The sequence below is a fragment of the Lycium ferocissimum genome, chromosome 9 (genome assembly GCF_029784015.1).
Source record: "Lycium ferocissimum isolate CSIRO_LF1 chromosome 9, AGI_CSIRO_Lferr_CH_V1, whole genome shotgun sequence".
NCBI lineage: Eukaryota > Viridiplantae > Streptophyta > Magnoliopsida > Solanales > Solanaceae > Lycium > Lycium ferocissimum.
This window is the reverse complement of record NC_081350.1, coordinates 39,273,631-39,297,651: the sequence shown is the minus strand read 5'-3', so window position 1 is coordinate 39,297,651 and position 24,021 is coordinate 39,273,631. Positions and strand designations below refer to the sequence as shown.

The following is a 24,021-nucleotide window of genomic DNA, read 5'->3' as shown; positions in this document are numbered from 1 at the left end:
TAAAATAGCTCCGTGTATACATGATAAGAGAATAAATATTCGCTATGACATATGTCAAGATTATTAGAAAGGAAAATTAAAAGTGAACAAGTAAAAGTGCATGGAGGAAATAAATTTTTGTAGGAGAATTAAAATTGAACTTTGAAGTGCACTGTATATACGTAAGAAGAGAATAAATATTCGATCTTTGAACATATGTGATTGAGATTTATTATTCTTAAAGAACGTGAAAAGTCAAAAGTGAACAAGTAAAAGTATATAGAAGAAATAAATTTGTGTAGGAAAATTAAAATTGAACTGCATACGTCTATACATGATAAGAGAATAAATATTCAGCAAGAACGTGAAAAGTCAAAAGCGAACAAGTAAAAGTGCACGGTGCAAATAAATGTATCGGAGAATTAAAATTGAAGTGCATACCTCTATACATGAGAATGAAATAAATATTAATACTATATGTCCACGCGTGAGATAAAAAAATAGTTGATTAAAGTGCAGAGTTATATAATTTTTTTTGGCGTGTATAATTTATAAAGGAGTGATGTGTTGGTATACACACTTATATATAATAGAAAAACATGTGGGAGTGCGAGTTAGAGGACGGACACAGCATTAAAACATTGTACAAAAAACAAAGTAATCTGTACTTTTAAAGGGTCTGTAGTACTTTCTCCCCATTATTCTCATTGATTTAGGTTACACGTGTTTAGTTTATTGTTTGTGCAATAACAGGTGTCTATATTTTCAAGTTTTATACTAGAAATAAATGAAGTTCTCCTTCCGTCCAAATTAATTAAATCTTTTCCATCCAATCCTTAATAATAAATGTATTAGAAAATAGTCAATTTTGATTAGAATATATTTATCGGAAAGAGATAGAGGTTTAATAAAATACATCTTTTTTATGATTTACTCATGTCTGTATATTTTATCATAATATTTATATTTATTGGCGTAAGTCTAACTCTCAATAGCCTTCAAAAATGATTTGAAAATGAGTAATTAACGTGAAGGGTAAATATAATAATAAGAACAAAAATTTCTTTGTCTTGATATGTTAACGTGGACAAGTAAAAGTAAACGGAGAGAGTGACTTTTATCCCTATTTTTTTTTTGTCAATACTTTAAACGTGAAAAGAGGACGAACACTAACAGTGCAAATTTGTACCAAAAGTTATATAAATTATACACTTTAACCAATTATGTTTTTATCCCATTGTATAACAATTTATTCTCTTACCATTGTATACGTATACACGTTCAATTTTAATTCTCCTACACATAACTTGTCCACTTTTGACTTTTTATGTTCTTTAAGAATTAATAAATGAAGTGTATATTTTATCATAATATCCATATTTATTGGTGTATAGTCTCAATAGCCTCAGAAAATGATTTGAAAATGAGTAATTAATGTCCAGGATAAAATAAGAAGATGAAAAATTTCTTTTTCTTGATATGTTAACGTGGACAAGTAAAAGTAAAGAGAGGGAGTGACTTTTATCCCGTTTTCCTTCTTTGTCAATACTTTACTTATTTTACTCTCCTATTGAATATTGTTTCTTTACATTTATAAAATGTATCACTTTATATTTTCATTTCGGAATTAAAATTTAGTGATTTACAATATAACATATATCTTTCTAATTTTGATTTCTTTGTAACCATTTTTTAAATCTATAATTGTTAATATAAAAAATTATAATATATTTTTTAATTAATTTAATAAAAATGTTTTATTAGTTTTGCTTTAAATCCAATATATACAACAATGGTTCTTATGTTTGGATCTGAACAATTAGTTAATTGAAATATATTTTTTAATTGATTTAATAAAAATATTTTATTAGTTTTGCTTTAAATCCAGTATATACAACAATGGTTCTTATGTTTGGATCTGAACAATTAGTTAATTGAAATATATTTTTTAATTAATTTAATAAAAATATTTTATTAGTTTTGCTTTAAATTCAATATATACAACAATGGTTCTTATGTTTGGCCATAAAATTATTCACTTTTTTCTGGAAATTTTTTTCATTTATTTTACTTTTAGGGTTTGGCTATAAAAATTATTCACTTTTTTCCGGAGTTGTATTCCGGAATAATTGGGCTATAAAAATTATTCACTTTTAGGGTTTGGCTATAAAAATTATTCACTGTTTTCTGGACTGATTGTTTTGCAATTTTCACTTTTTTACATTACATTTTACCAAAAACTACAACTCTGGAATACAACTTTTTTAGATTACATTTTACCAAAAACTACAATTTCAAAAATTATGGCCAAACACAACTCCAACTCCAACTCCAACTTCAACTTCAAAAATTCCAAAAAAAGTAAAAAAGTTTTTGGTATTTATGGCCAAATTAATAAAGAATTTAAAAGAAAAAAATCTAGAATCAAAAATTAATTTTCCCTCATATTCTTACTAATTTTCTTTTTCACATCGATGAACAACTTTCATTATCATGACAATGAGAAAAAAGTGCGGTTCTTTTCATCTCAAAGACTTAATTCCATCATATGTTTTTAATTTTTAAACTCTATTTTTTAATTATAACTAAATTGATGGTACATAAAATACATTTTGTATATGTTACTATATATAATAACAATTAGAATATTTTTAAAAGTTATTTTCCAAATACAAATCTTAAAGAATTAAAGTGAATGGACTATTCGTTGAATCCAAAAGCATGTATTTCTAGTATATAAAAAAATAAGAGACTATCTTTTGCTCGAAATTTCACAAACATAAGTGAAACACTTTTAGGACCTTTTGCTTCATTTGCGAGTAAATCCATATGTTATTTCCCTCCCTCTAAAGTTCTGTAAATTCACTCTAAACCTCTTAAGTCTCTAGTTTTGCTTCTTTTCCCCAACCATTATCTGGTTTATGATTTATTAGTCCTTGCAACTTTGCTTCAATACCAATTTTGTCAAATGTACTTAGATTGACATTCAAACACATTTTCGCCATTGCTAAACTCCTCCACTCTTCTTCTTCTTCATCACCACCATGTCCTCAACCACCGACCAAACCGAATTACAAAACGAAGCAAAAGAATCTCCGGCCACCGTAACAGATCCCGAAGCAACAGGCTCCGTAGATCCGAACCTCGACGAATCCAATGAAGTTGTTAATGTACAACCAAACGGTGCAGAGGCCGAGAAATTCACGAATTCCAATGAGGTGAGTGATTCAGATCGAGTAGAAGAAGTTTCTGGAGATGTACAATCAAACGGTGCAGAGGCCGAGGAATCCACGAATCCCGAGGCAAATGAGAGAGTCGAAGAAGTTTCTGGAGATGTACAATTGAACAATGCAGAGGCATCTGAATTGATCGAATCGAATGATCCAGATCCGAAAACGGAGATCAACGTGAAGCAGTTAAAAAATGATGAGGGTAGCAGAACATTCACAATGAGAGAGTTGTTGGATGAATTGAAGAATGGTGATGCCAATGAGGATTCTGAACCCGAAAGACGCCAAAGCGATACGCCTCACAGGTTTGTGCGAAGTGTCTTACTTTGACTAGACACACACCAAATTTTAGAAATAAAAAAGAGACTTTTGAGATGTGTGTAATGTACTAAAAAATATCATCAATGTGCTAGATTGAATCAGGTGCTTCTGTATTAGAAGTGCATTCTCGAATGTATAGTGTACTCATCCAAGTTAACTATAGCTGACGCGAAAATATGGAAGGTCATGCTATTGGATGATATGATCATGAATGAAGATAAGTAAAAGATAAAATAAAGTTGACTAGGAAACTAGCTAATTGAAGAAGATGAGGGCTGGTTGACAGTAAAAGTGCATTCTTGATTGTAAAATATACTCATTCAAGTTAACGCCTTAACGGTAGTTGATGCGAATGCAACAAAGTTAAGGTGGTTGGATGATATGATCGTGAATGAAGATAAGTAAAAGACAAAGTAAAGTTGACTAGGAAACTAGCTAATTGATAAGAAGATGAGGGCTGGTTGACAGTAAAATTGCAGTCTTGATTGTAATATATTCTCGTCTAACTTAACTGTAGTTGATGGGAATGCAACAAAGTCCAGGTGGTTGGATGAAATGATCATGACCGAAAATATATGAAACATAGACAAAATTTGAGAAAAGGATTGAACAAGATTATGGTTGGTCAGCAGTAAATGTGCACACTTGAATGTAAGATGTACTCATCCAAGTTCACTATAGCAGGCACAAAAGCAAGAAAAGCACACTCGGTTAGAGAAAATAACCATGAACTAAAGTAAATGAAGCACTAACAAAATTTGAAAATGGATAACATTGAAGAAGATGATGGTTGGTCTGTGAGTTATGACCTTGCCAGCATTTGAAGGTACCACTCTCTACTACTTTCTTGTCTTGACAACTGATATTGGCTTGCCCAGTTTCTTCCACGAAAGTACATATAATGAAACACAAAAATATAATGTCTAAAGCACAAAATGAATGTAAAGTATTCCGAGTACCTAGATGGCATACTCCTGGGTTAAAAGCTGAAAGTTTGCCTCTTGTGTATTCATGCTTCAAATTAGTTGAGGCTTCTGTTTTGATCCTCGAGAATAGATTCAGACATCATTTTCTGATAATAAGAGCTATACCTAACACCTCATGATGATGTTAACATCAATCTAATCCCAAAGTTGAATCTGAATTTAAGAAGGATAGAAGGATTATTACTTCCATTTTATGTTAAAATAAACACTCCCTATAGCTAAGTTTCTCCAGAGATGTAACATTTGAAGGCATTTTGTTTGCTTTAACTGTGTAATCAATCAATTTAATCTATTTAATAGAATAATATCTGCTGTTTATTTTGAATAACTTCTACAACCACAAATACTTCAGCTTGACCTCAATACCTCAAGACGTCTACTATATTTTGTTCTTTTGTGTGTGTGTGTGGTTTTTTTTTTTTTTTTTTTTTTTTTTTTTAACATTAAGAAGCCTGTAACTTACATTTTCCTATTTACTTGTGAATTTGATTCTCCAGTCAACAGAGCAGTCAGCAGCTCGCAGACAGTAATGCTGCCTTGGAGTTGATTAACAGCGTCACAGGTGCTGACGAGGAGGGCCGATCTCGGCAACGGATTCTAACATATGCTGCCCGGAGGTATATCTAATCTTTAGTACCATTTTAGTTGTGGTGTCACATATCTTAATTGGGCTTAGGCTGTGTCATTCCAGTTTCCAATTTCATGATAAGTTTTATGGTTTGTAAATCAAGAGGTTTCCAGACAATTCACTTTCTACAAGGAGTCAGAGTTCTTTTCTTATATATTTGATAGGTAATGATTTTATTGAGATATCTCCAGCACCAAGTGGGTGCTGGGAGAGTGTACATTGCAAAAGGAAAAACTCAGATCCTCTTCAAATCCTGTAATGAAAGTAGAAGTCTAACATGGTATCAATTTCATTCACCCTTTTAAGCCAAAAAGCTTAACACCAAAACAATTTTATCTATCTGAGCATGCTTTCCTTTTTCTTTCTTCAGAATATTAATGATTTCTCTCACCTTAAATCACCCACCATACAATTGCTCTATGGTATTAAAATTTCAAACTTTACCCAATTCCTCCTCTAGTCCGCTTACCAATAGCTCCTTTGTTATTCTTGGCATGGTCCATTTCACCTTTAATATATTCAATAGCATGCTCCATATCCAATTGATTTATTTACAGTGAATGAAAAGATGATTTGCATCTTCGTATTACTGTTTGCACAAAACAAATATGTCGTAGAAGTATAATCCCCTTCTCTGTAAATTGTCCTGGGTTAGACAAGCCTCGTTAGCCACCAAGTTAAACATGCCACTTTATGGGGAGTTTTGTTTTCCAAGATTTTCCTCTATGGGCGATCGGGATGTGAGATATTACCTCTATAAAGTAGTTTGTAACTGGATTAGAGTATTCAATGTATGCGCTGTGTAAGGTTGTTCATCGCAAAACATGAGAATTAATTGGAGTACTTTGAAATGTTTCGCTAGGACTACAATGAACTACTATCTTATGGGAGAAGGAGAAGAAGAAGAAGAAAATTTTGAAGAATGAAACAACTGTTTCATTATCTGTTCCATGTCATGTTGAGAATAGATTTCTTATTTCTGTCAATGTGGGGTTTCTTGGTGATTTTGTTTTTTTCTTCTCTTTTTGGTTTGGTTAGTGCATTTGTGCACAACCCTTATGGATCTGTATTCTGAACTGCATAGAAATCTTTCCCATATTAAGCTTTGATATTTCTTGAATGCCTATCTGAGTTTTGATCTGTGTGCAGGTATGCTAGTGCACTAGAGCGAAATCCAGAAGATTATGATGCGCTTTATAATTGGGCACTGGTTCTTCAGGTATTTCAGTTTTCTGGACTGATTGTTTTGCAATTTTCTTTTTGTCATCTTATGAAATCTTTTTATAGGAATGATCTATAGAAAAGGAAAAAGAATATGAGAAAGAGAAACCCCATTATCTATGTATAAGGATCTGAATCTTTCTTTTATAAAGATTATTCATGGTTCGATAATTCCTAGTTTTGACTTTTCATGCAGGAAAGTGCAGATAATGTAACCCCAGATTCCACTTCACCTTCAAAAGATTCTTTGCTTGAAGAGGCGTGCAAAAAGTATGAGGAGGCAACTCGTCTTTGTCCTACGCTGAATGATGTATGTATTCAAAACCTCTTAATAGTCTTTTGATTTTTTTTACAATTCATATATATTTAAGATGTAAATTTAATATAACTGGTCTAGGTTACATTGTGATATTGGATGGAGTAACATTTACATGAAGATCAGAGTACTTTATGTGAAAGTCACTATTATTGGCCTATGTTATGATCTCACTATTGTCATACGTATTAGCTTTCTATCTGATGATTTTCTTTTCAATATACCCTTTTCATTATTCTCCAGTGGCAAAACCCACAACCTTGTACCGAATTGCAAATTTAATACTGTATTGTCCACTTCCATTGAAGTGAATCCATTGGCATTGAGTTGCAGGAGCAATTGGTATTGTTTGCACAAGTTCCTATCTTTAATATTGAGTTATTGACACACACGCACACACATATATATTGATATATAGTCAAAGTATTATAACACGGTATGAAAGATAGCGGTTAATTGGTAAAGATTCCTTCAGCTTCTGAACAATGGTCTGTCTTGTTTATCCATGTCTTGTTCCTATTTATCTCAGGCTTACTACAATTGGGCCATTGCAATATCTGATCGAGCCAAAATCCGGGGTCGTACAAAAGAAGCTGAAGAACTTTGGAAGCAGGTTAGTGTTAACTCTATCATGTTACTTGCTCTCATTGCCTCATGGGAGAAAAGAATGTTCTCTTTGGTCCTAAGAGATGAGAGACATCTTTCCTCATCAACTCATTAAAAAAAAAAAAAAAAAAAGAGAGAGAGAGAGAGAGACATCTTTCCTCATCTATGTTTCTATATTTTGTCAAGAGATGTATAACCTTTGCAAGTACCATGGGTGAAGATTGTGAAGTTGTTCTGAATTACTGTCACACTGGAACAGCCACCTTAGTTGCATTTGCCTTATTATTTCTTTGTTCCCTAATTGATGAACTGTTTGGTAGCAAGAAATTGGTTTCCTGTTTTAAGTTTCAGAATGTTGAAAGGAGAATCCAAACAATGGTGTTGTTATTGCTTCTGTTCTAAATACACATTTTCATGCGAACACAAACAAAAAAAAAAGAAAGAAAGAAAAAGCGTGTCTGTGCTTTATTTGATCCCTATTCTTCTCAACACCCAACATTCCTTGCACCTTTATCCCCCATCCTCAATATCACCGCTCCCGCCTCTTCCCGAACCCCAACCCAACTTTCGTCACCCTATTCCTATGATATCCTTCCCCCATTCTTTTTCCTCTTCATCTGTTGTCGTCGCCCCTTCTGTCCTCTATCGCCATCCAACACCATTCCCTTCCCCCACCTCTGCACTACCTTTCCGCAGCTCACTAACATATTCGTCCTTTTCTTCTTTCCAACTTTGCTCAAAAACTGCTTTTGTTCCTGCCAGTTCTTCTATTTGGTTGTAACAACTTCATATAATTAAAGAAGTATTATTTTGATTTTTCTAGAAACAGAATAGAAACACATTTTTTGAGTTTTGATTTTTAGCTGAAATAAGCACAAATGTATCCGTTGCTAGTCCTATATTGATGATTTCTAGTTGGCAACTTATGATTTATGTCATCTCTTCTTTCTCCTTCAGCTCCTAAGCTTCTCTATATAATTGATTTCATCAATAACAAGAAAACTTGTCCTTATTCAAAAACTTTTCTTATTCTTTTAAATTTTCAGGCAACAAAGAACTACGAAAAGGCTGTCCAGCTCAATTGGAACAGTCCACAGGTAATTTCTAAGCTAGTTTAACTAACCCTAATAAGTGGCTATTTGCTCCCTGTTTTCCCCTTTCCAGCCCCATTTTTTTTAATACTATTTTTGTGGAGGCTGTATTATTACAAATAACGACCAAGATATCCTTTTGATTTTCCTATCTGTTAGTACAAAGGCCTTATTATTTCTTTGGGTATGCCAATTACCAGTATATCATATAGCTCTTTCTAAAGGATGCAGTTGTACTATGCTTTATGATCAAAATACCAGATTATTGATCTCCCTTTGTTTTTTATTTGGGGATCGTGTAATTGATCTGCTTTTGTACTGAAGTGATTAGGTGGGTTTTTACGACAAAACAATTTTCTGTATGTTATGCTTGCTGAAATTCTGGTTAAGGAGACATTGGCCGTTCGTTTCATATGTAATTTGTTGCTTCTCTTTTTCCTGAATAAAAGAATTTGCTGCTTTTCTCTTGAAATGCATTATATTACCTTCTATTGATCTACTTTTAAGCTTTTGTCCTCTAGAGTTTTTCCCTACTCTAATTCCTTTGACTGTCATTCCAGGCATTGAACAACTGGGGACTTGCCCTGCAGGTATCTTTACTTGAAAAAAACCTATTGCTGGACAAGCTTTTCCAGACTTTAAAATATTGACTTAGTGTAGTTTATGTCATTATAGTTCCTGACTTTTGCTGTGTATTTCAGTTTGCCAAATTGAAATCTGACCTTATGCTTTTCTAAATACATTCAGGAACTCAGTGCAATTGTCCCTGCAAGAGAAAAGCTAACAATTGTCAAAACAGCAATTAGTAAGGTACTGGTGTTATTTGATGAGACAGCCTAACTATGAAGAATAAGCTGCAAAATCATTTAGGTGCAGCAGTTTGGTAGAATCCTAAAAAGCATTGTGTATCTGATTTTTGTTTATGCTCATGTCACTCATCAATTCGTATGAACTTGCAGTTTCGTGCAGCAATCCAACTTCAATTTGATTTCCATAGGGCAATCTACAACCTTGGAACTGTTCTGGTAGGTTTAACATATTTGCTCCTTCTGGCTTCTGTACTTGGGAGAGTGATGATCATTTACAGCTACCTCCCTCCTTTTTCAAGTGAAAATCGAAAAAACTTGAGCAATGTGAAAGGACAAAGTGGAAATGATTATAACCTTCGTTTTGCAGTATGGATTAGCAGAGGACATGTCAAGAACAGGGGGAGCTGTTAATGCTAAAGAGATTTCTCCTAATGAGTTGTACAGCCAGTCTGCGATTTACATTGCTGCTGCACATGCACTGAAACCAAATTACTCGGTATATCATTTATATTTGAAATATATGTTCCATTTTATCTCCATTATATTTCTGTTTGTATAACTAAGGGGTCAATTGGTTGTGATGAAAAGGAAAGGAGTGTGGAAACATTGAGTGAAGTCAGAAATGCATTATATCTCTAATCTGTGCGTTCCCTTCTAGTTTCTTCAAACTAATCCACCACTGACATAGTAACTGTTGGTGCTGGTGTCATCACTTATTATTAACTCTAGCCATCTCAAAAGAGAGTATAACTCTGTACCCTGGTGGTACACATTGCATCTGAAGGGAATTCAAGATTTTAATCATAATTCTGCTAGCTAGTGAAGGAAAATGTGATCAGCAAGCCAGCGGCTATTCTTCTGTTTTAACTTCTTGTTCAGTTCCCGCATTCTCTGTTGTCCTCATTTCAGCTTGCTGTTGTTATGTAGGTTTATACAAGTGCCTTGAAGCTTGTGCGATCTATGGTATGTATTTTGCTTGAATCCTGTAGTTTCTGAATATTTGTATTGTATTTTCTTATTACTCATGAAACTCAGGAGTATATTTGAAATTATATGCAACTAAAGAGAAGTGAACCCAAAACAGGAGATAACACTTGTTTTTGGATAGATTTGAGATTTTATAAGAATCAAACTGAGTTTTATACATTTTTTTAATAATATAATATTAAGAAGCAAGAACAAATGAGGGGAGAAGGTTTCCATTCAAAAAAAGTCGACAACGTTTTGGCATAGCATGGAATGATAATTTTACATTATGGTGATCAAAATTCAAAATGGTTGAGAATCTTTTTATGAAATATCGAATACTCCTTTCATTTATTAGTATATTCAAGGGAGCTGTTTAGTATGGCAAAAGCAAAAGGTGAAGGTTCAATGAGAAGTTGGTTTCACCTCTTAAACTAATCTCTCTCTCCCTCTCTCTCTCTCTCTCTCTCTCTCTCTCTCTCCCCCGGTCAGTGAGAAAATAGAAAATAGAGAACAAGTTTTTCTTTGCAACTACATAGGATAATTTTGTAATTCTAGTTTTAATCATTACTAAGTCGGATCCCTTCCCTTCTTTCACTTAAAAAAACCTTCTTGCTTTGCCGTCAAGTATCATTTGCAGTGGTCTGTGAAACAAGCGCCGTTCAGCTCTGATTATGTAATATTTTGATTATTGAGATGAGCATGTGGTGAAGCCTTTATTTCTTTGGGCATATTTGGTCTTACTAGGCATATAAGTTTGTCAAATCATGCAATCAAGTTCTAAAAGCACGTATCTGTTTCAGCTACCTCTGCCCTACCTAAAGGTCGGATATCTCACTTCACCACCTGCTGGTAGTCCGCTCGCACCACACAGTGACTGGAAGCGTTCTCAGTTTGTTTTGAATCACGAAGGACTTCAACAGGTGAAAAAAGTCCATGCCTCAGTTTGTTAGCAATAAATACACATTATATTTATGGACATTAGCCTGGTTCTTTTCTTTCTTCACGGAGAGTTTACACAATTCTAGCTCCATATGGAAACATGTCTTGCATTCAAAATTTTCATGCTATGAGGTTTCACCACAATTATAATGGCGTAACTAAATTCAATTGTTTTCAACTATGGAAAAGTATCATCAAATCACGTGGTTGGACCTTACTATTGCTTATCATTATTTTTATGATCCTTTTGAACTTTTAGCATTGCATATCACTTATGTTAAGCCTGCCATGTCACAGGTTTGCGCTGTTTTGCCTTTGCTATTTTCTTCTTGTTATCAAGTTCTAGTTTCCCACTTGAACGGGAGAATGCTCGATTTCCCTAAAGTTCAACGTTAAATCCATTTGATGCGCACAAAGTGGCGTTTTCTTCTTGTAGATCCATCAAGTAGATGACGGGAAATTATTTCCTTTTAAAAGTGATGAAGTGTGTGACCATCTCATCTAAAAGCTTAAGTTGTTAGAAAAAGCACACTTATATATTCTTAGTTATGTCTTCAACATGTCCCCTCACATGCAAACCTGATTCTTTTTCATGGCCAAGCACGTGAAAAATCTTTTTGTAATAGGTGTGAGACTTGAAAATAGGAGATCAACCTGCTCTTATACCATGTTGAAGTGTGTGATTATCTCATCTAAAAGTTAAGCTGTTAGAAAGAGCACACTTCTATGTTCTTAATTATGCTTCAACAAGATGGATAATGCTGTTCTTGCTTGTTTAATTTGATACATAAATATAGTTTCCTTACTAGTAATTAACTAATTCCTTTTCCTGCTTGGACAGATCAGTAAAGTTGATCAAAGACACATGTCAAGAAACCTTTCATCAACTTCAGCAGATACAAGTCCCAGTAGACAAGCAATTAAAGTTGATGTGCCAGATATCATCTCTGTATCAGCCTGTGCGGATCTTACATTACCACCTGGTGCAGGCCTCTGTATTGATACGATTCATGGGCCAGTTTATATGGTAATTCTTCACGCTATCTCAACTTACATTTTCCGCTTATGATTCTCCTGGGGCTAATCTGATTGTTATTTGAGCTAATGTATGAAATATGCCTTTGAGAACAGTAATAGTTTGATTACAATTTTTTGTAACTTGGTGATAATCAGTGTCAGATCCAGTCCCATGCAAACCTATAAATTGGAGACAACAATACATATGTTTCTTCATTATTTGAGGCAGTCGTATTTTCTGACAACATGGGCCAAATGAAAATTATAAGTCATTTATGGATTATTTTCTATGTAGGATGTTTTGATTGCTTCCTTTAGCAAATGATTAAGATTTTTAAAGTCATTGCCTCCTTTGCAAAATGGGCCCATGTTGTCATAGTGCATTTTGCCTATGTCTTTGGACTTTAATGGGACATTATTGACATCAAGCCCGGACCTACCCTTTACCGTCCTTGACCTGTTTGTTGTGGCAGCTCACTCACCTTTCTTCATCTTGTGATGAGAAATCTGGTTAGATAGATATACCTTTAGACACGAGCTGACTTCTATGAGCTATCTACGTCCACTTTGATTATGTTAAATCTACTTCTCATTCTCTGTGGTCCTCCCTCTCTTACTCCCATGCACAAATATGTTGTGGTAATTTCACTAACTTTATGCTACCTTTATGGTGCTAGATATATTTGCTTTGTTCAGAAAGAGACTCGGACACCCGGTGCTTAATCAAAAAAAAATAAAATATGTTGTGGTAATTTCACTGACTTTATGCTACCTTTATGGTGCTAGATATATTTGCTTTGTTCGGAAAACATAAAAAATGGGCCCCAGAGGTGATCATGAACGTCGTGTGCAGCTCGGCACTGACCATTCTTCTTATTTCATGGAAACAGTACTCGTTAGTTTTATGTAGGGGTGGAAGTAGGAAAATGAAGGTTTAGATATTAAATATGTTCATTTTAAGATTGATCTTTTGATAGGAATCACCTCCTAATTTACCTTTTCCAGTTTTGGACTTTTAGTACGTATTTACATTCCTAGAAAAATTTCCTTCTGCATTATCTGTGACATTCTTTTATTTCTCAGATCGCTGATTCATGGGAATCTTTGGACTGGTGGCTTGATGCGATTCGCTTGGTTTACACGATAGGTGCTAGAAGCAAGAGTGATGTTTTGGCAGGCATCATCACTTCTTAAGCTTTTTGCCTGTAACTATGTGATCAACCTCAAAGGCGGCTTTCCTGCTAGAGAAAAGCCCGATTTAATAGCCTCTGGAGTCTGCAGCTAATGTACACTTGTATATTATTTGATTTATCACATGAAATGAGGTTCATTGAAGTTCCTCTTTTAAGCGGATGTACGTCCAGGACTACAACTATTTGAGCTCGTATTGATGTTTCATAGATGTGGATTAAGGAAGAGACTTTTGTCAAATTTATTCTTAGAGGCTTTTTATTGTTTGACTAAGGTCTATTGAGTTGATTTGCTTATTTAAATTGAAAGAGAAACGACGCATAGCATTTTTAGTCATGCATTTAGTAAGAATTTGAGACATATTCAGACATTGTAAACAAGATTGATCATAGCTAGTGTACTTACCATTTTTCAGGGTTTTCCTGTTGTTTACTATACAGTTACGTGCAATTGACTTTTAATTTACGGAAAAGGGCCAAATATACCCTTGTACTATTGGAAAAGGGCTAAATATATCCTTCGTTATACTTTGGGTCTATATATACCTATGCCGTTATATTATTGGTTCATATATATCCTTTCACCGTTAAAGTTGTCCAAAGTGGACATTTAATCCTACATGGCACTAGCAATAGATGAGGTGGATGCTTGACTTCACGACCCCTAACTCATTTTACCCCTCTCTTTTATTTGTTCGTCACCACTAAATTTCCTTTCCCTCCTTCACCATTGCCATCATTGCTGCCACATGGTAGAAGGCGGACCTTATCCAAAACGGATAAAATGTCCAGATATATCAAACTTCGAATGGTAATAGTAGCACAAATTAATTATTAATGATGAGCATTTTACACAACAAACTCAGTTTATAAAATGGTTGCAAGTAGCTTTTTCACAACAATGTCAAACGCGAGATACCAAGACAAAATGGACAAAACTCAATCCTCACCTCTGTAATCCAGGTGGGACATTGGATATCGAAAGTTTATTAATGGTACTGAATGTTAGATCCTCAATCACTCAATGTGCTCTAATGATTTCCCAGTCCAATTGACAGGCATTAAAACCCCAAAAGAAAGTGGTGCAATAGGAACGAAGATTTTCAAGCTGCATGGATATATCCACCTTCTGCCATGTGGCGGCAGTGATGGCAATGGTGGTGGATGGGAAGGAAATTTAGTGGTGGAAGAACAAACAGAAGGGAGGGGTAAAATGGGTAGGGGTGGTGAGCTGGCATGTCACGTGACATCCACCTCATCTATTCTTAGTCTTGATGTAGGATTGGATGTCCACTTTGGACAACTTCAACGGTGAAAGGGTATATTTGAACCAATAGTATAACAGCAGGGGTATATTTGGATCCAAAGTATAACGAAGGGTATATTTAGCCCTTTTCCAATAGTACAGGGGTATATTTGGCCCTTTTCCGTTTAATTTATCCCATAGAAAAGAAAACACACATATTGTTTAAAAATTAATCCCGCAACTGATGTTTACACTACCAATGAAAGCAAGACATGTCTTGCAGACACATAATTATGCCTTCATCGTGGTTAATGGATGTGTATTTTCAATGTAATTTTTAACTGCTAAAGTTAAATTGTTTGGTTCGGTGTAAATATTGGGCGCGGGTTTTTACCCTCACACGTCTCTTTCTAGCGTCTCATTCTCTCTCTCTCTCTCAAAAGATTAGACTTTCAAAATTGAAAAGTGATAGGACAAACAAGAGTAGCAAGTGAGGACTTCTTGTAGTATGGTTTTTTAAAAGAATTTTAGGAATTATGATCTTGGATGTTCTCTGCTTACTAAAAACTACTAGTACTTTGCACAAGAAATTGTGGAGAAATTTATTGTTGATTTCATCTGTGAGGTACAACTTTATCAATTCCTATACTAAGAACGCAGAAAAAAGAAACAAAACGAGCTGTAGGTGATATCAAAATTCTCCCGTAAATCAGTACATTAGTTTTTCGATTGACCAGTTCGACACTTAAAAGTTCTTCAAGAAGCCAAAAATTTCATGCAGATGGGAGGAGTTACTTTTGCCAAAGCAAGTATAGATGAAGGAAGAATCCATAGACCTTCTCCACAAATCAAACCAGAAGCAACTGCTGGAACCATCACCTTAGCCTTCTTAGAGTTAAGTTTATGCCACACAAATACAACCAAACTCCCTATACACATATCAATACCAAAATATCCACCAATTAAAAATGGCACCGCCATCGCCATAGGCAATGGCATCCACTTTCCTATCTTCTCCGGAGAAAGATCTTTCACCAAATTTATCGCGACAGCAAATGCAAAAAACCCATAACACAGCTGCAAGCAATGTTGAGGCAAAGCTGAAACTCCTTGCACACTAAGAATCGCCATATTTCGATAGATTAATGCATAAGGTGCCTTGAATTCACCATTTGGGTTGCCAATATCAAATGCATTGTAGAACAAGAAGAAACATAGTGGACCTATCACACAGCCTAAGGCTGTCCCAATAGCCTGGCTAAGAAACATGGTTTTTGGAGATGTTAAAGTTAAGTGCCCTGTCTTAAAATCTTGCATTAAAATGCAAGAAACGTTAACCACAGATTTTATCAAACCACAACCAGCTAAACCAGCAATGACACCATGTTCTTTACCAGCCAATGCAGCCATCATGAAAAGTCCCACTTTGCCATAATTATAGGCCATGTTTATATCAGTCAAACCTGAGCCATACGCGTTGCAAAAAGCTAAAGATGGAGCAAAAAGATAGGCTATGATCACCCAATACCATCTGATCTCATGGAAAATCAATGGAATCATAATCACAGCAACAATCCCAAAGGCTAAATACCCTACACCTCCTACCCACATCGGAATGCTTTCTCTAACAAACGCTTCATCATATTTCACATCCTCCGAATTCTTCTTCTGCCTCACCCCTGCTGCTGAAAATTTTAAAAATTGAAGTATTTAATATACTTAATCATCATACAGTTTATACAGTCAAACCTCTCTATAACGATATCGTTTGTTCGGATATTTTTTGGCTGCTATAGCATAATGTTGTTATAGAGAACATATAGTATAACATAACATGAATCGGTTCCAAAGAAAACTTGGTTGTAATAGTGAAATGTTGTTATAGAGGATGAATGTTACAGACAGGTTTGACTGTATGTGATATTCTCTTCTTTTAAAGTTTACCTGGACTTGGATTTTTGCGTTTGTACCGCTCATGAACACTGCATAGTGTGAAATACATTATCTTGACAAAATTGTAGAGCCCGTCACCGAGGAGGAGGGCAATGGAGATGAAGACCTAAATGGCAGGAAACATAGTGTACTTGAATGAACAATCTGTAGTTTTTTTTTTTTTTTTTTGTTTTTGAGATTTTACTATAATTAAATACAATTAGGAGAAAGAGAAAGGAAAATGATTTATAACCTTGTAACCATTAAGGCTTTTCATACTGGATTCTGATATATCAGCTGGGAACCATTCTCCTTTAAGTTTTGCAATGAGTGGCCACATTACACCCCATGAAAGAACAGCCCCAAGAAGCAATGATATGTTCACTATATGTGGACATATCATTCCAGTTCCCACATAAGTCAAGCTAAAATCAAAGTAAAATCTACATAATAGAGAATCATATGTTAGGACATGATCATGATTAAGTCCAAAAAAAAATGCGGAATACATTGACAACCCATTAAACTTGCCAGTAAATTTTATTTAGATACTTGAACTACGGCCTGTTCTGATTGAATACATGACTAAGTGCTCCTATCAACACTTCCGGCTCGAATTTTGGAAAAGTTTTTGCGCGTGTTCTCAAGCAGGCGGGGCTGTTGATGTATTCAGCCCAAAAAAAAAAAAAATGATTTTAATGAAGACATACGTTTGTTTCCAGGCTTTTAATCCAAAAGTGGGGAACTGTTGAAATCCACAATCCTCTTTGCCAGTATAAAACCACTGAAAGAAAGCCCAAGTAAAACTATAGCTAAAGAACTTGAGGAATCCTTTCACTTGCTTTCTGCAAAATAATCAAGAACTTATATTATGCCTCATTAAGAATTTAAGACCCAAAAATTACTTAAAAGGAAAGTCTCTCTTTTACTAGTATTTTTACCTAGCTCTCTTATCATTCTTGCCATGAAATCCATTAATAAGAACAGCAGTTGCCATTCCAGTTGGAAAAGTCAACTTGTAGTCCACTATCAAAACCTGTGTATTAGAAAACACTATTATTGATTTCATCAATTAATAATGTAAATTCAAATGATTAAAAAAAGAACCTTTCAACTTCTTAAAGTTACCTTTCTAAGAGGAACCAATACAAACAGTCCAATAAAACAAACTACAAGAAGATAGCCAATCATCCAACCAATCTCAAGTTTTTTGTAACTGTCTGATGTATTTCCTAATGTTCCAACCCCTGCTAGCTCATAAGTTTTCTTGTCCATTCCCAATAAATAAGATCCTAGTCCACCTGAAAATTCAAATATATTTCAAAACATAATTAGAACAATGATAATTTTATTCATGAAATATATAATTAAAACAACACATTAGTACATTACCTCCAAGAGCAATGCTATAACATGCAACAGAACATGTTTGTATCATGGTATTTTCCTGTCTTGTAAAAGGAACAGAGACGAACCCGAGCTTTTTAAGGATCTTAGTCCACGCCTGAATGAAAACGTAGGCAAGAAGAGCAGCTGATACATTGAGATTTGGATTAATCCCGGTTGTAAGGTTCATTTTCATTTGTATCACACTGTAAATGCAACCAATAATCGTACTAGCAATAACTCCTCGTAATGTTATTTGTTTAGTCCAAGGTTGAATTCTCTCCGGAAAATGTTCCTCCCCCTCCCCCTCCCCGTGTTCTTCAACAGCAAAATCGCGAACTTGCTCTGGTTCATTGTTGTTAACATTCATGACTTCAACTAGAACAACAAAAAAGAATGACACAACTTAAGCATAGTAATAAAGTTATGCAAAAAGTAATGTTTAGCTAGATAGAAAAATTAATACCTTGAAGAAGAGCTAGCTATAGCTGAAAATGTTGGCTTCAATGGTGGAAGTTAGAGGCAAAATTAATATGTATAAGGGGAATATAATGAGAAGTACAGCTACTAATAATTCTTGAGAATATTTTTACCAAAAGAAAGAAAGATGTCAGACTGGAAGCATGAAACTTTTTATAGTGAAGTGATAGTAATGAACAATTCCTAGAGCTACATATGGGCTCTGTACTTCTTTTATTGATCTGGTCCCAGGATTTTGAGAATGTGTTCTCTGAAAGTACTCAATCTTATATATTACTAATATTATTCCAACTATTTCGAAATTTTGTACTTTTTTTACTCATAAAATATAACTTCCATACTGTAAGTTGACTAATTTTATGATGAATATAAAGTATTTTCGCATTGTACTAGGAAAGAAATATAAAATTATATATATACACAAACACACATATAAAGTAAGAAAAATAACCACCATATATGGAGAGCGCTTACTTAACAAGTATCTTGCTAGCATGCAGACCTTATCATCAGAAGCGGACTCAGGATCTAAGTTTAATGGGTTCAATTTTACATTAACTTTATTGTACAAATATTTGTTGAGATTTTAATAAGATTTTCTATATACTTTCTGTCAAAAGTTCTATGTTCATATGAATCATAACCAAAAGACTGCATCCGCCTTTATTTATTATTGACCTTGGCATTATTAGGATAGAGTTTAAATTTTGTGCACTGATATCATGTCGATCATGTTAAATTATCTTATAATTACCATAAACTTTTCAAGACAAGCTTGATATGATAACTTAAAATTAATTATAAGAGTAATTATAACATTTTCTAGGCAGTAAAATTATAGTTATAGTGTAACTTTTTAAATAAAATTAATGTAAAAATAATAATCCGTAAGGATAATGTACTAGTAGAGGAGGTTCTTCCATCATAGTCACCCAACTTTATATGTCTCTTTCTTCCTATTGAATTTGAGCTCTCTTGTAACAATTATAGATCAACTTTTAACATTTTTGGACAAAGACGTGTATTAACCTGTAGTTCTCAAAAAGGCTATATATATATATATATATATATATATATATATATATATATATATTCGGATGCAGAAAATTCCATCATGATGAGAGTTCCTTTTCGAATATAATGAAGAAATGTCAAGTATATATCCATAAAATAAAAGATGAATAAGAGAGGTGCACATTGGAAAATTCATTCATCTTTATCTGATTGGCTAAAAGGGTCAAAGAGATTCTTCCTGTTGGTTGCTTGACAAATGACAACTAAATAGTCCTGTTATTCTACAGAAAGTATTTTACATGATAGAATTAATTGTTCCCATGTTAAATATATATATGATAATGTTAGCGCGGAAACGATAAAAAATACAGAAATTAACTTGGTTTGGATCTATGTGATCCTAGTCCACGGAGAACGGCCGGCACTTTTATTAATATCGAGGAGAAAAAGTAAGTTCTAAGATTGAATCTTTCTTAGGGTTACGTTCTTCTTAATAAATCAAATGGTTAAGCATGTATTTATCTTCTTGGTCTAATCCTTTCCTAGAAAGAATCTAAATCCCACTAACACTCGAAAACCAATAAAGAAAAAAGTTTCCTTTTATTTCTTTTCGCTTTTGAGTAGGAATTGGCTTGCATATGTTCTCAATTTCACAACCTCCACCTTGAGATGAATTTCGAGCTTCCATATGAACGCCATTTAGTCCACTATCTCTAAGTCTGCGTGAGCTAACTCCGTGTATGAAACATGAGACACTAACCGAGACCTTGTACATACTAGTAGCTCTACCTTGCCCTGTCGTTCTCCATCCTGACGCATCAATTGATGCGAACTCCTGCCAAATTCATACAATGACTGAACTTGACAAGAAGAACCACCTTGGTCAACATATCCGTTGTGTTGTCCTTTGTGTCAACCTTTAAGACCTTAACTGTGCCTTGTTTAACAACATCACAAATAAAATGGAATCTGATATCAATGTGTTTGGTGCAATCATGAAATCTCTGATTTTTCATCAAGTGAATAGCACTCTAGCTATCACATTTAGAGTTAGTTCGTGTTGAACCCTACTCGATTCCGACACCAAATCTTTCAACCATATAGCCTCTTTCATCGCTTACGTTGTTACCATATGTTCGGCCGATGTGGACAAAGCAACTATATCTTTGGAGAGTTGCCTTCCAACTTATGCACTACTGCAAAGAGTAAAGATATAGCCCGTTGTTGATCTCCTTCTATCAAGACCACTGCAAAATCGAGATCCACATAACTGGACGAGAAGCCTTCATTTCTCATCCTACAAAAAGTTAGACTAACATTCAAAGAACCTTTAAGATATCTCAATATCCACTTAATTGCTTCCCAATGTGTCTTACCGGATTAGACATGAATCGACTTACCACTCATCAAGTTTGAGCAATATCACGCCGAGTGCAAATCATAGCATACATAATGCTACCAAGCTTGCACTAGAATAAGGAACTTTTGACATGTACTCCTCTTCCTTTGATTGCGGTGCCATCAAAGAAAGTCTGAAATGTTATGCTAACGGTAAAGTAACGGGTTTACATTTATTCATGCCAACCCTCTGAACTATCTTCTCAATATACTTTTTCTGTGAGAGATTTACCTCACCGTTCTTCATGTGAATCTCCATTCCAAGGATTTTCTTAGCTTCACCTAAATCTTTTATCTCAAACTCCTTACTTAGCAGTTTCTTCAAATCATTTATCTCTGTCATACTATTAGCAGCAATAAGCATATCATCAATATATAACAGTAAATAAATATTTGAATTACCACATACCGTCATGTGATACATGCAACTATCAAATGCACTTCTCGAGAAACCTTTAGTAATCATGAACGCGTCAAATCTCTTGTACCACTGTCGTGTGCGATGTTTCAAACCATACAAAGATTTCTTCAATTGAAAAACCTGGTCTTCTTTTCCTTCAATAAGGAAACTCTCGAGCTGATTCATGAAGATCACCTCTTCAAGTTCACCATGTAAGAATGCAGTCTTGACATCAAGCTAATGAAGCTTCAAGTCATAATGAGCAACCAAAGCTAGTAACAAACGAATTAAGCTATGCTTCACGATTGGTGAGAAAATGTCATTGTAGTCGATTCCCTCCTTCTGACAAAGGCCCTTAGCAACCAATATCGCTTTGTATCTAGCATCTTCTACATCCGAAATTCCATCCTCTTTTCTGAAGACCCATTTGCAACCAACAGTTCTCTTCCCCTTTGGTAGACTCACCAAATCCAATGTCTGGTTCTTGTGCAGAGACTCCATCTCTTCGGTCATGGCTAAACGCTATTGATCAGCTTCACCACACTTAGTAGCTTCTGTATAGCTTGACGGTTCCAGATCCTTTATTTCCTCCTCGGCAGTAGCTAATGCATAGGCCATAAGATTAGTTTGCGAAGGCTGAGAATAATATTTTAGATTAGGCTTCGGAGTTCGTTTGTCCCTTCCAGTAGCTATACTGTATGGCTCACCTTTAGGTACTACTATGTGAGCTTTTTCATTATCTGACTCCACTTGAGTCACTTGATCCTTCTGCTAGGTGAGTTTCACATTTTCCTCTACCGTTTGTGCTGTAAGAACTTTCTGTCCTACAAACTCAATAGAAGTTTTTCCGGGATCAAGCATAGAGGCCTCATCAAAAGTAACATCTCTACTGATTACAAACTTAAGAGTATCTAAACTTCATATTCTATATCTTTTTACCCCTTCAGCATATCCCATAAATAAACCTTTTCGAGCTCTAGGTTTTAATTTTTCATCACTTACATGATAATATGCAGGACATCCAAAGATGTCTTAAGTACGAGTAATCAGACGGTTTACTTGATCATACCTCATTTGGAGTTTTGAAGTCAATCACCGATGCTGGAGAATGATTAACAACATAACAAGCAGTATTTACTGCTTCCGCCCAGAACTCCTTAGGCACCTTGGCATTAGAGAGCATACATCGTGCTTTCACAAGAAGAGTGTGGTTCATCCTTTCAGCTACTCCATTCTATTATAGTGTATGTCTAACAGTTCTATGTCTCAATACACCATGAATCTTGCAGAAATTATCAAACTCTTCATTGCAAAACTCCAAGCCATTATCTATTCGAAGACACTTAATCGTTCTGTCACAATGATTTTTAATTAATGTCTTCTAGTTTTTGAAATTCTCAAAGACATCACTTTTAGCCTTTAAGAAGTATACCCAAACCTTGCGTGAAAAATCATCAATGAAAGTAAAAAGATACCTCTTTTCACCCTTGGATGGAACCTGAGATGGACCCCATAAATCTGAATGAATGTAGTCAAGTACCCCTTCAGTTTTATGCTTTCCCATGCTAAAGCTGACCCGTTTCTCTCTTTCCCGAGGACACAATTTCACAAAAATCAAGCGTACTAATCTTCTCACCTTTCAAAACGTTTCAGTTGCTCAAAATTGCCAACCCTCTCTCTCTCATGTAACCTAATCTCATATGTCACGTCTTAGCTTGTCATTATCTGATAACTGTAAGGTTGCGGCATTTGCAGTACCTAGAATGGTGCTGTCCATAAGTATATAAAGACCACCCTCCAGTTTGGCCTTTAACATGACCAGAGAAGCCTTGATCACTTTGCAGATTTCACCTTCACCTGCATGCTTATATCCTAGCTTATCAAAAGTACCAAGAGAGATCATATTCTTTTTCATATCAGGAACATGTCGAACATTAGACAATGTTCTTATGATGCCGTCATGACACCATATACGGGCTTGAACAATACCCGCTATTTCACATACCGTATTGTTACCCATAAAATACGATCTCGTTCGTCTGCTCGTAGCTAGTAAACCAATCTTTTCTCACATATGAAAGGTACAAGGCTGAATCTAAAATCCATTCAGCGTGTCGACATACGTCAAACGCAGCTTAGCATATAATCTTCTCCAGATGTCTGAGCTACTTGAACCCTAGATGCACTGGCTGTTGTTTTATCAATCTTCTTATTCGGGAAATCCTTCTCAAAGTGACCCTTTTGATGACAACCCCAACATTCAGCATCCTTCCTACTCACCCTTTTCCTAGACTTTGACCTAGCTTCTTGATTTGCCTCTCTCTTTAGCTCGAGCGACCTCTAACTGTCAAACCCTCACCATGGTCCTCTTTTTCACCATTGTTGACATGGTTTCTTAATTCATCCAAATTCAATGCATGTCTTACCATCTGTAACGTGACCACCTTCTTACTGTACATCATTGAATTAACTACGTCTTTGTATGCGGTGATAATGAAAACAGTAGAATGCACGCTAGTTCTTCATCTCCCACTTTAATATCAACATGAGTAAGATCCATAGCCAATTTATTAAAAGCATCAAGATGATCCTATAAAGTTGTACTTGTCTTCATGCTGAAGGTGTGTAAACGCTGCCTTAACAACATTCTAGTTGTCACTGATTTCTTCTGGTAAAGATCTTCAAGTTTCTTCCACAAACTCGCAGATGTTTTCTAGGTACTGACTTTACATAACACGCTGTCTGATAAGGATAATTGAATTGCGCTAAACGCATCCATCTCAGTCTTCTGCTTCTCGGCCTCTTTCGTATTTTCTGGATATGAGTCGTCCAAAGCATAGACTGATCCTTCTCTCCGTAACAA

The 24,021-nt window shown here is 34.9% G+C and overlaps 2 protein-coding genes across 2 annotated transcripts; one reads left to right on the top strand and one right to left on the bottom strand.

The window, feature by feature from the left end:
• The first annotated feature begins 2,854 nt into the window (after positions 1-2,854).
• On the top strand, positions 2,855-13,738 carry LOC132030708 (protein HLB1). Its single transcript, XM_059420442.1, has 14 exons — positions 2,855-3,514; positions 5,014-5,133; positions 6,294-6,363; positions 6,562-6,675; positions 7,211-7,294; positions 8,334-8,384; positions 8,939-8,968; positions 9,126-9,188; positions 9,338-9,403; positions 9,555-9,683; positions 10,115-10,150; positions 10,957-11,076; positions 11,937-12,122; positions 13,196-13,738. The coding sequence occupies exons 1-14, from the start codon at positions 3,024-3,026 to the stop codon at positions 13,304-13,306; spliced, it is 1,671 nt and encodes a 556-aa protein (XP_059276425.1). The 5' UTR covers positions 2,855-3,023; the 3' UTR covers positions 13,307-13,738.
• Positions 13,739-15,138: 1,400 nt separating this feature from the next.
• LOC132030707 (metal-nicotianamine transporter YSL1) lies at positions 15,139-18,640 on the bottom strand. Its single transcript, XM_059420441.1, has 8 exons — positions 18,333-18,640; positions 17,873-18,244; positions 17,609-17,781; positions 17,422-17,516; positions 17,191-17,325; positions 16,734-16,923; positions 16,493-16,607; positions 15,139-16,233 (listed from the first exon to the last, which is right to left on the bottom strand). The coding sequence occupies exons 2-8, from the start codon at positions 18,234-18,236 to the stop codon at positions 15,305-15,307; spliced, it is 2,001 nt and encodes a 666-aa protein (XP_059276424.1). The 5' UTR covers positions 18,237-18,244; positions 18,333-18,640; the 3' UTR covers positions 15,139-15,304.
• Between the last annotated feature and the right edge of the window lie 5,381 nt (positions 18,641-24,021).

Excerpts from the sequence above, each read along its gene's own strand:
- LOC132030708 (XM_059420442.1), top strand. The coding sequence starts at position 3,024 with ATGTCCTCAACCACCGACCAAACCGAATTACAAAACGAAGCAAAAGAA. Across the intron at positions 8,969-9,125 it reads ACTGGGGACTTGCCCTGCAG|GAACTCAGTGCAATTGTCCC; the intron begins GTATCTTTACTT and ends AAATACATTCAG. Across the intron at positions 12,123-13,195 it reads TTCATGGGCCAGTTTATATG|ATCGCTGATTCATGGGAATC; the intron begins GTAATTCTTCAC and ends TTTATTTCTCAG.
- LOC132030707 (XM_059420441.1), bottom strand. The coding sequence starts at position 18,236 with ATGAATGTTAACAACAATGAACCAGAGCAAGTTCGCGATTTTGCTGTT. Across the intron at positions 17,517-17,608 it reads TATTGGTTCCTCTTAGAAAG|GTTTTGATAGTGGACTACAA; the intron begins GTAACTTTAAGA and ends TCTAATACACAG. Across the intron at positions 16,234-16,492 it reads ACGCAAAAATCCAAGTCCAG|CAGCAGGGGTGAGGCAGAAG; the intron begins GTAAACTTTAAA and ends TAAAATTTTCAG.